The sequence below is a fragment of the Plectropomus leopardus genome, chromosome 7 (genome assembly GCF_026936395.1).
Source record: "Plectropomus leopardus strain MGB_pleo_1.0 chromosome 7, ASM2693639v1, whole genome shotgun sequence".
Taxonomy (NCBI): domain Eukaryota; kingdom Metazoa; phylum Chordata; class Actinopteri; order Perciformes; family Serranidae; genus Plectropomus; species Plectropomus leopardus.
This window is the reverse complement of record NC_142182.1, coordinates 21,281,505-21,294,222: the sequence shown is the minus strand read 5'-3', so window position 1 is coordinate 21,294,222 and position 12,718 is coordinate 21,281,505. Positions and strand designations below refer to the sequence as shown.

Sequence of the window (12,718 nt, the reverse complement as noted above, 5' to 3'; positions counted from 1 at the left end):
GAAATTTCTTGCCTCGTTGCCCATATGCCCCTATGTTTTAATAAAAATCAGACCAATTTGCTCAGGTTCAACATTTACATGCACACTAATTTTCCACTGATATTCCAATTACTAAGACAATATTTTGAATTTGATACGGCTCGTGTGACAAACATTTGAATCTAGCATATTACATTTGGATATTCCAAACTAGGCCTTTTACCAAATGCAGTATTTTCTGATTAGGATGCCTGGGATGTGCCGGTATTATTAAGATTTCAGGAGCATTCTTTGTATGTTTCCTTTCTATCAAACACATTCCCAATATGCATCTTAACTGGGGTTTTACCACAGTTTGCAGCACACTTTCACCGCATGTTTATAATCTGTTCTGCAACATGCACAAATTGACTCACCATTTGGCAAGCTGCAAAATGCTGGCAAGATGCATGCCCTTGCATAGAGATGCATGCCCAAAAGAAAAGCCCACACCTAAAATATTTTAGAAAAATTCTGGCACACGCAACAGCTGTTTTCACTTATTTTGACGCAATAAATGGCATGTTAGGGCACGTTAATCGGAGAAGGCACTGATGCCTATAAATATATAAACCCAATCTAGATACTATCACCTGTGACCAGTTCAGTTGTTTACCTGTGAAATGTTTCAAACAGGTGTTTTTTGAGCATCCTCCACCTTTCCCAGTCTTTCTGTGCCCCTGTTCCAATATTTTTGGAACATGTTGCAGGTATCAAATTCAGAATGAGTGTATATCTACAAAAATTAGAGTTTGAACATTAATATCTTGTCTTTGCACTGTATTCAGCTGAAAATAATTCTAAAAGGATTTGCAAATGATTGCATTATATATTGATGGAATTTTTATACAATGTCCCAAATTTTTTGTATAAAAGTTTAACTACAAGCAGCAGCAATCAACAGTTTAAACGGAACTCTAAGGTTAGAAATTAATTCGGAAATACATTTAAGACTCTCGTGAATCACGCAGAGCCCCATAAATTCTCATCTTAAGCCAGTCAGGCACTTGGAGTTTAGAGGAGAGAAAATGAGCGGCTGCCAAGTGAAGCGCTGGTAATTGCCTTTGATAAATGTATCACTGTGGCTTCTGGATCACACTTCCTGCCAAACCACAGCACAGACCCATCAGCCTGGCTCCGGTCGTGTACCGCAGCCATGTGACAGTCATTTCCCCCACTAATGTTTGCATTCACATGACCGCCACTCACTGCGCCTTTTGTGCAAAGACAAGCCCGAACCTAAGTGTAGTAAATCTTTGAACTGACACAACCGGTCATCTTTAAGCAGGCACGTCAGGTTGAAGAGGCCTGTCGGATTTCCTAACAGACACATCTTATATGGAGGGGTTTATGGTTCAAAGAACTATAAACATTGTTTTTACATGCTCAGTTTGTTTTCTGTCAGGGCTTCATGGGGATATTCTGAAACGTCAGCCACTCACTTGTACATAGACAAACACACACTTCGCCTCATCTGTCACAGTCCGGAGGAAGACAAAATGACTTCTTAGGAATGTTATCTTCCAAACATCAGAAATCTACCACAGATAAAGTTCCCAGGAGGTGTATCGGCAGATTTCCTACGAAATGCTTTCACTGCCTGAAGACACGCCTTCTGTAAGGATAGTTAAGGTTAGACTGGGCAGTGACTGCTGACATGCCTCTGTCTGGATCTGTGACACCACACCGAACCTCTTCCTGCTGCTGCAGAAACAAGACATCAAATGCTCAGGCATGAGGCCTGGGCTCCGTGATGGAAGAGATTCCTGTAACTCAAATCATCCTTGCTTTGTTGCTTTTATTGATTCTGCATGTGTTTCGGTTTGGGTTCGTGAAGAGTGTGACTGCATGAAGATTTAGAGCTAATTTGACATTTTCCACAAAACACATGGGTTTGTTACACTGAGTTTGAAATGTAGCTCAGACACAGTGTTAAGAAATAATGTTCCATCACCAGAGAACACCTACCAAAGTGGTTTTTGCATCTGCTCACCCGCACTGCAACCGCTATGAGCACCCTGCTCTTTCTTCAGTATCTCAGTTGCGGTGTAAAAATTGGTTTTGAAAAGTATATTATATCGCAACTTCGGGCTGGGCGATTAATTGGATTTTAATATTGATTACGATTTTGGCTTCCCTCGATTTTCAAAACAAGATAATCGACTTATTAACTTAAACGATAATGTGCAGCATGATGAGTCTAACAATGTCCAAACAGAAGCTTCAGCACGTGTTGGAAAAACAGACAGCCACAGCACACTGACTCTCTGGTTGTTTTGAAACTTCGACAACGAGCACGAGCAGGGGGAGCAGACGTGTATGAGCCGGTTTATTATTATGTGAAAGTGAACAAACTGCAGTAATGTGCAAGATGTGTTACACGCAGCTGCACCACAAAGCTTTCAATGTTTTTCAGTTCACTTGTATTTAGATGTAAAGCACATCCAGTGTTGTTCTTCCATGTATTGAGTTTCTCCTGTTGGGAAGTCGATGGTGCAAATAAAGCCCTATAAAGAGTCCTTCATCTGACATCAAACATGAGCTCTGTGTGTAAAGGATGGACATTTTTTTCGTAACTGATGTACAGTGATAGATTTTAGTATTTAGTCTAGATCAAAAATGTATGGGATTCTGCAGTGCAATCACCACAAAAAATGTTAGCGTTGTATGTTTCTGCAAACCAAGGATTTGTTTTGAGAATTTTGATTTGAGGATTTTGATTTGTTTCAGAAGTGCTAAGATTAATGTGCAGTTAGGGTTCGGCACAAAAATTGATTATGGTTAGGAAAAGATCATGTTTTGGCTTAAAATACCCAGTGTAAGGGGCACGTTTCAAGCTGGAAAAGCTGCACTGTCTTGGATAAAATCAACAGCTCTCCGTGGTGACACAGCAGTGACTATTAAAAACTGTTTCATTGTTTCTTGATTCCAAGCAGTGGTTTGACATGGATGTGCAATATTGGGTTTTTTGCCGATATCCAATATGCCAAAATATATAAAAACTGATATTATTGATGACCAATTCCAATATGACGATGACCAATATTGATATATCCACTTTTCATCATCAAGTCTCTCCTGTTGTGTAATTAACATCATATCATGCATCATGATGGCCCACCAGCAGATGGACACATAAAATACAATGCTTTTAAGCATATGTAAAATTCATTAATTGTGCAAAATAAGAAAAATATTTCAACTTAGAGTTTTGTATATGTTCACAGTATATTATCTTATTTGCAGAAATGTACAATGCCAGCATTTACTTCTGGCAACTGGGCTGGATTCTGAATTCTACAAAATTCCAGGATACTACATATTATTAGGAAATTGCTCATGTGTGCTCAAAGTACACAGATTTTCCAGATTGCACAAAAACGAAGCACATAACCAAGTCAACTGAAAGCAGTTTTAGCAATAACATGGGACCCTGGAGATCAATGTTCATCAAACTGCTTCAAGCCCACATGTTTGGCAAAGAACAATGTAGCGGACTGAGCCCACTAATCAGAGTGTTATCAAACCTACACAACTTTTCCTGGAGGTTGAAATGAAAGGAACTTGTTAAAAGGTTTCTTATGTTGAGCTGAATTACAAATAAAAATTGTCTGATGTAAGTCAGAATTCTCAACTCATACGTTACATTTCAGGCTTCAATCTGACACTGCGTCCACTGTAACGGATTTCCGTGGGGGAGGGGGATTTGATTTTCCCCAAACAATCATTAAAGATTAACACATCCGCCTGAATCTAACGTCATCTTAAGTCCACCCGGATGCATAGTCATTCCAACATAGTGGGTTTTACTGAGTTTTAAGAACAGAGCAGAGCAAAGTGAGGATGTTTTGTGGTATTGACAAGACATGACCATTCAGAACAGCCTTGATAGTAGGGTCGATCTTGTCTATAGCGCTTACTATTGTTAGTATAGCTCCTCATGAGTTCGGTGCAGAACTTGCCACTGCTCGACAGTGGCCCCAATTGGACTGTTTTTCACGTTAACTAAGAAATGGTTGGTTCAAATCACGATGCCAGACAAATCCCCCTACTCCCTGGAGTGGGCAGGTTCTAAGGTTAAAATCCAGGCAGGGGCAAAATGGCATCAAAGATATCTAAATGTTGTTTCACTGTTAGAAGGGCAGCCATAAAAAAAAAAAAAAACTAGAGAAGAATGTGAAAACAAATTGAAGTGGAGTACTTGGAACATTAAGGGAACATTAATTAAGATGACACACAATAATGTGGCAGTGATTGATACCCATAAAAATGTGCAGCCAGGCCCAAGCTGTGATTAAAACATGAGTCATTTCATACGCAGCATTGAGGTATGAACATTTATCATAATAAACTGATGCAGGCTGCTGATTTATCTGATAACCATGAGAAAGATGAAGTCTCGGGGAATCATTAAAGAGAAATGAACTTGGAAAATGCCCCTTTGTTCCTGTTGAGGTCTGGAAGAACACACCGGATACATTAGGCCAACCAGAGAGGCACAGGAAGCGCTTCTACCCTCTAGCTGCTGGGATCCTGAACGGGGTCACTGCCTCAGACTGCCCCCCAAACATATACACATTTATTACTATTCTTATTTAAATTCCTTTTTTCTAATACACAAATTCATGCAACTGGTGGGGTTACATTTCACCTGAATCGTACCTTCTATGATTACATGTGACAAATAATATTGATTGATTGCGAGCGTTAGTAAGTGTAGACATCTAAGTGAAATTTACCGGCGCCACACCTGCCTCCAAAAGGTGTCTTGAATCGGCTCTGGGCAATGACTTACAGATGAGACAAAAGTTGTTCACAACAGAGTGTAAGGAGCAGCAAACAGTGATTTAATGTGGCTTTTAAATTAGAAAATCCACTTTAGAGGAAGTCATTATTTGATCCTCTGTGCAGTTACTGTGTTTTCTCTTTACTGAACTCATGTCATTATAAACTATTAAAACAAATCATTAACCTGAGACTTGATTATCAGATTTCTATAAATACATAGTCTATGTTATATGCTTTTCATAATCAAATAGCCAGTGCGTTCAGCTGTGATTACTGGAGAGTAATTGTGATGCATTAACACCCTCCTCGCCATAACGCCTACCTCCTGTATGTGATAAAATCAATCTAACGATGTAAAATGTCATTTATGTCCATGCTTTGCCTTCTGGTCCAAACCTGTATCATTCATGTGAGCAGTTGGCCTGTGTTTTTACAGCCCTTGTTGGATGACGTCTCCTCTGCCTGGACATGTGTAAATCATCCTAAGCACTCCAGCTGCTGTTCACCTAGCTGTCACTTCTCCTAGGTGGATATGTTACTCAAGAGAGCAGTTCAGCCGGTCAACAATAAGAGTGCTGTATATCACTGCAGGGATATATAACAATAAAGGACTTTGGGGCTCACAGAGTTGTGACATCTTTCTGAACCTCGCACAGCCCGAAGATCTGAGCAACTCCTCTCTCCAACACTGTAGAGAGGCGTCAGAAAACTATAGCGCTCCCTACTGGTGTCAAATGTTCTGTGGAGATGTGAAGGCCTAGACCTGCTTGCCCACTTTCTCTCATCTCCTGTAGTTATCCGAGAGTGTGGCAAAGAATCATTCAATCATCATTCCTGGTTGTGACTTACTATAAACACCCAATAGTACAGTCATCAGTACACAATAAATGCAATATTTTACCCCATAAATCTGTTTGGATTTACAAGAAAACTTAACAGATCACACTCCTGACATATAGCCTTCATATTGTATACACGCGGTTACGTGATGGTGGAAAGCACCAGGAGCTGTTGCAAGGGTGGTAAATAAAAGATGAAAGGTACCGGCTGATGCAGCCAGGCACAACTTAATGTATAACCTTATTAAAAAAGCATAAAGGAAACTGAGATTCATATGATTAACAGCAGCAGAGGTGCAGAAATGCCCAGCCGCCCACCAGGAAACTTCAAAGACTGTTATTCCAGGATACACACACAAACCCTGTTATATCAGCATTGATTTATTTCATGTTCTTTCCTTTTTTGTCATTTTTAGTCATTAAAAGAAGCTTAAGTTGAATGAGGCACAGATTAGTCAAAAACCTGATATAGGCAGGGTTCAGTCGAACAGCCTAGGGATGTAATGCAGGTTAAACCTGTCTAAATTTAGTTTACACACCTTCTAATGTAACGGACACACATTAAATAAGCCAATTTTCGCATTTCAGACATGTGAGTGGATTTTTAAAGAAGAAAAAAGGTTTTTACTTAAAATACATTAAATAAACTAATGCCATGAGGTGAACTGTGGATCAAATCTTTCATTAAAACAGCGCAGTGATGATGAAATAAAAAATGACAGCTGCTGTCAGAATGCAGAAATGTTCGCCATCACAACAAGAATGGCACTGAAAGAAGCCGTCCGTCGTCAATTTGCACATTTTAGGGTCAGCCGTGTCAGAGGTCACAGATTATAGTGTCAGGGCTTGCAGTCACAGAGTCTAAGCTGCCTTGCAGAGCTATTAAAACTGACAGACAAGTAGACTGTCTCAACCTGCGGACATGCGGTGGATGAAACGTGGTTCAGTTCTCTAGACGACTATCTTTCAATTTTACCAATGTAAACAGAAATGCATTCAGAAGAAACATCAACTGATATCCTGACCTCACTTTAGTCCCGATTAACAACATCTTAATTTACGCACTAATGATTTGTGTCAACATGAAAACGTGGATAAATAATGTCTACGTTGACGGATGTCTGTCTCGGATGTAAAAATGTATAAAGTGATTCCGTCTCCCTCTGCTACATCCACGAATATAGTTGCAATCATTGTAATATTAAATAGGCTACTCAGGAGGATCCACTTCTTGGAAAAATTTGCACCTTGCGTAACTGTCTCTACTTAAGTGCCTGACTGGCGCCGTTGATATAAACTTATTGATCGGGCAGCGCGGCTCTTCCACCATAAAGAAGACACAAACACGCTGTAAACTCTGAATAGGTGGAGCATTTTGGAAAACGCTTCGTTAAGGAGCAGAGCAGGTCAAATACCTTGCCACCACAGGCACAATTAAGCCACATCACAGCGAAGCGCTGCCGAACAGCTTTGATCAAGCTGGCACTTTTATTCAGTTAATTAGCCCATTACGCACCAGTTTGTGTCTTTCAATTTAAGTACATCCAGAGCCTGGTGAGAATAAAATCTAAAGGTTGACTACTCGTTTGACTGGTTAAGTTTGACTACACTGCGCTACACCGCCGCAGCACATTTAATCAAGTCAAAAAACAAACAGAAACAACCACTTACTTTTGGCTTCTTCATATGGAACGACAGGAGTAAATCCAGTGTGTGCGAAAGCCTATTTTATTTTACTTCTACGGGGAGGAAAGGGGTTGTCATCATCCTGTGTGCACATGTCCAATGCCTAAGTCAGCGGTATCCAAGCAGCAGAGAAAAAAAGAAGCCCCGGGAAGAAGAAAAATAACAACGGCAAAAGATGTGAAATCAAACGTTCAATCTTTGAAACCTGCCGGCTAATGGTGTGTGGCATCTAGCCCAACTACCTACAACATAGATCCAGACGCTGAGGGCTCGCGGCGGCGGAGCGGGACAGCGCGTAGAGGGAGGGAGTTAAGCTTTTAAAAGAGCAGCCAAAGAGCCGCCCTCTGACGAGCCGCAGTGTTAAGAGGTTCACTCCAAAACTGCCGGTGCCAGTATAAACAGATCCAGATCACGCATGAAACTGATGTGCAGCTTGATCCATAGTGACTTTATTTGCCTGCTAAGTGGTAGTTTTTGAGACATTTAACTTGTAATTTCCTATAAAGTTATTAAAATTGCGAAAAAAATTTAGTTCCTTTATGTTTTAATAGGATGTCTTGTTCTCTCTGTCTCTCAGGCACAAACCTGACACAATACAAATGCAACCAGGCATTGGCTCATCTTTGCTTCAATAACTTAAAATCATCCAGCAAAAAAAAGGAAAAGAAAAAGAAACAAAATTTTTTGCAGGACTTTCTGCATATGAGTTGTATTATATATTCTTGCATGCATTTTCAAATAAAACTGAAACACCGTGTTTTATGAGGTTGCACTTGCAAAGATACAATAAAGCAATTCATAAAATGATTTGACATGAAAAAAACCTTTGAACTGTAAAATGTGCACTCCCCTTTTGTGTGTGCAGCTTAGTGAATGAGTGACTCAGTAACTGAATGAGTCAATGTGTGAGTCACAGCATGGAGGAAGCCAATAAACTGCCAAAATTAAGCACATTGCCACCAAAAGCCAACAGCAGTGAGGAATTAAAACGCTGAAAGGTTTGATTAGTTTTATCACATCACTTGTGTCATATGGTCTGTACAACATATCATTTTATTTATCATTTTATTATTTTAATCCTTTTAAACCTGGGGCAACATCAACTTTCTTTTGCGGCTTTAAAAAACCTCTCACAAGTATTTCAGTCTTTGAACCAATGGCAAACTGGTGCAATTTGTTTTAAAAACATGGTGAAACGAGCAATGAAAAACTTGGTGCTAAATATTACACAAATTTCAAGAAATTTGTAGATTTAGAAGATACATTTTAAAAAGGTATGAAAGCTTTTTTCTTCAAGTCATCATGTTCAAATTGTGTGATGTGAACATGGAGGCTACATGCATAACATCCAGAGAATCTCAACCAGATCTCAGCGCTGATGGCTTTAGCATCATAGTGTCACGTGAATATCTCATGCAAGTTGAACAATTTCAACTTGCACTTATAGAGCAAATTTTGCATGTTCATGTAACTAGTTTTGCATGATTTGCATCACCTGCATCTCTGCGTCTATATGCATCTTCGCATTGATATTTGAAACTGAGCTGTGCAAAACTTTTGGTGTGAATGCATAATAGTAATTTATTCACATATGACCCACGTATTTGGTAAGGCTGAAATCACAAGGCAAATGCATTGACAGGAGTAAAGAAGGAAGGGGTCCCTTAAGGAGGTAGGTTGGTGGTGGATGTGGAAAAAAAGAGTTTCCCCAGAGTACTGGTGTTTGGAACCATGTAAACTTTGAAACATTTTACATTTCCTTGTCTCCATGTATTGTTGTTTGTTGGGTGCTTATTAATTATTATAACTGGTGTTCCATCACTAGGTATTCTTGTTACATTTCACATTTTGTGAAAGAAACCACTGTGTCTGTGATGTTCACTATATTGATTTAATGGGCTTCTCTGTTATTTGCTTTGATTGCTTAATGCTGATTTTACTGTGACCAAATTGTATTTAACAGCATTTCCTGTTGATGTCATGAGTGGTTATTTGCTTGATAATTTTAACCCCTAGCAACATTGTAGCGTTGCATGTGACAATGGTCTCTTTTGAAACCAGACCTTTGAGGAATTCATTTTTATTTCAGCATTTTTCCACATTCATACAACAAGTATCTTCTGTTTTTCTTTGTCTTTTGTGGCTTGGGACAACTAAAAGGATAAAAGCAACTTTCAGTTCTTTGAGACCTAAATAAATCACATCTGGGGTCCTCTGACACAAAAAAAAAGTGAAGCAACACATTTCTTGCTGAGAGGTCAAGCGCTGACTGTAGGGGCTGGAGGGAACATGAAAGTTTGCTCAGTGTCTGCTAAAAGCATTCATTCATTTTCCATAACCGCTTGTCCTCGTAAGGGTCACGGGGGGGCTGGAGCCAATCCCAGCTGTCATCGGGCGGAAGGCGGGGTACACCCTGGACAGGTCGCCAGACCATCGCAGGGCTGACACATATAGACAGACAACCTTTCACGCTCATAGTCACACCTAAGGACAATTTAGAGTCACCAATCAACCTGAGCTGCATGTCTTTGGACTGTGGGAGGAAGCTGGAGACCTGCCAAAAGCAAAGAAGCCAAATTTATTTCAAAACTTTTAAGTGTTAAGCACATAATAAGCTCCAAATGGTGTAGTTAATGCATGATGCCAGCTAACATATGTTGACAGAGAAGAGGGCATTACATTCTTTCAAAGAAAAGTTGGAAGCAGTTTTAGTGCAAATTGCAAGGTAGACATTATGTGCTAATGGATTATTCTGCCATCAGACTGTTTTAAAAGGTTTGGAGACAGGTGAAGACACAGTAATGCAGTATAGGAAGTCTTAAATGAATTTGTCAGGTGTCAAAGGTTGCATGATAACATTTAATTACCTCAGTCTTCCCCCTTTTTCTAAAATTCCTCCTTATCAAACACCTTATTGTTGTATCTATCTCCTACAATTAGTCAAACTTTATGCAACTAGCCTGCAGAAAGAATTGATATTCGTTTGAAAATTTCTGTTCCAGTTTACAGGGAGGAAAGAGGGAGAGGAGAATAAGGAGAATATGCTCACCTATGCTTACCTTGTTGTTCCTATTCTTCCTCAAACCCTAACCAAATGTTTGGATTGCCTAAGCACTAGCTTTGTCATCTATTAGTTGTCCAAGTCAAACACTTAATACACCAGTCTTTCTGAGACCTTCCTAGCCAGATAAACAAAAATATTGGTTGTTCGTTGCCTGTTTACATACAACTTCTTGTGACTGTTGTCTCTCACAATCTCAAGTGTAAGAAACAGGGTTCTATGTGGACAGTCAAAGAACCCTATATGGCTCTAGTTAGCACATTTATTTCTAAGAATATAGCATTATTATGTCACTGCTAAATAAAAAACAAATAGTAAAAATACAAGTCTACTTTTCAACAATCAATTACAAATGTGAAAGTATAATTTACTTAGATACACTTGCTGCCACCAGCGCCGGACCTAGCAAGCTTCCACTGCTGCATAAAAAATATATATTATTATTAATTTATGTATTCTTTTAATTAAACAAGAACATGACAAGCTGACAAAGAAACACAAATAAACAGCATAGCTTACAAACAATAATAATATAAAACTAAGAAAAAAGAATGTGCTATGTAGAAATGTTTCTCAAACCTTAACCAGATGTTTTGATTACCTAAACTTTTTGCCTTTTTCTTTTGCCTCCTACTCTCTCCACATACAATCCCCTAGGTTTAATTGATTGACTAAATGTCAGAGAAATTTCAGTCACATACAATATGATCAGTTTTATAAACAATAAAAAAAAATCCAAAAGCCAAAGTTTTGATTAGTTGTTTGTTAATGAGTTGGGTTTCCCCTTTTTCTGTTCTGTTTTTCAAGCTTTAAACAGAAAGATTTACTAAGCCTGAGGAAAAACTCCTAATGACAGTTTTTCAAACACAAGCATTTGGCAGAGTAGCCCTCAGCGCCTTCAGGGGGATGGCAAACTGGTTTTTATAGCATGTAGGTCCTTTGGGCGTAGTTCTGTCACCACCTGCATTTCAGGGTCTCGTTGGAGAGGAATGAGGTGTGTGTGGGGTGACTGAGTGCTGATGATCTGCATATATTTCTTGACTGGCTTCCAAAGGCTTTTGTAGGCAAGGCAAGGCAACTGGCAGCTTTATTTGTATTGCACATTTCATACAACAGGGCAATTCAAAGTGCTTTACAGAGCAATGAAATATAACCATAATACATTATACAGATTTACATTAAAAGAGTAAAGAGATTAGATATAAAATGGTAAAATAAATTACTGAATTATTTAAAAATTCTAAAATAAAAATGAATAAGTGCAGACAATAGCTGCAATGATAATTTTTATGATTATTCAAAATGACATAAAATCAAGTTTAAAATAAGTTTGCAGTCATTACTGAGTGGAGTAGGCAAGGCAAAAAAGGGACGTTTTTAGCTTTGACTTTAAAGTAGTCAGAGTCTGGGCTTGTCTAACCTCACCTGGAAGGTTATTTCAGGTCTGTGCTTGAAGGGTCCTTGAAGGTTCATATGTAACAAGCATGTCAGAGTTATATTTGGGTGCTGAGCCACTGCGTGATTTGTAGACAAGCGGCGAGATTTTAAAATCAATTCTCCGAGTGATGGGCAGCAGTGTAAGGATTTTAGAGCTGGAGTAATGTGGTCATATTCTAGTTTTTGTCAGGACTCTCACAGCAGCATTCTGAATTAGCTGAAGTAGCCAAACAGCTTGTTTTGAAAGGCCTACAAACAGACCATTGCAGTAATCTAACCTACTGGAAATAAAGGCGTGGGTGAGCCTCTCAAAGTCTCGCTCTGACTCTGGCAATGATTTTAGATGACAGTAGGCAGATGAAGTTAGTGATTTGATGTGACTGAAATTTAAATCAGAGTGCAGGAAAACCCCAGGGTTTCTTGCTTGACTCTGAGTTATGAGAGAGCGGGATTCAAGGTGTGAGCTGACAGTCTGCCTTTCTTTCCGTGGCCCAAAGACAATGATGTTGGTCTTATCTCTGTTGAGTTGGAGAAAATTTTGATGCATCCAGTGACTGATTTGCTCAAAACAGTGACGCATACATTCTACAGGTCCATAATCACCTGATATGTGATATGTATATTTGTGTGTCATCTGCATACTGGTGGTGGCCACTTTGGTATTTTGCATAATTTGGCCTAATGGAGGCATACAGAGATTAAACAAGAGGGGTCCAAAAATGGACCCCTGTGGCACCCCACATGCCACAGTCATCTGCTCTGACTTACATTTTCCAAAGGAGACAAAGTATTTCCTGTCATGAAGATATGACTTTAACCATTCAAGGAGTATTCCAGAGAGTCTGGCCCAGTTTTCTAGTCTTTCTAACAAAATTGTATGGTCCACTGT

The 12,718-nt window shown here is 39.3% G+C and overlaps 1 protein-coding gene across 2 annotated transcripts in view; it reads right to left on the bottom strand.

Moving 5' to 3' along the window:
- kitlga (kit ligand a) overlaps positions 1-7,612 on the bottom strand; it is a 41,103-nt gene extending 33,491 nt beyond the window's left edge. For both annotated transcript variants that reach the window (XM_042496332.2, XM_042496333.2), the window contains exon 1: positions 7,317-7,612. In XM_042496332.2, coding sequence (XP_042352266.1) covers positions 7,317-7,331 — 15 coding nt within the window. In that variant the 5' untranslated portion in view covers positions 7,332-7,612. The remainder of the gene's footprint in view (positions 1-7,316) is intronic.
- Positions 7,613-12,718: the final 5,106 nt, after the last annotated feature.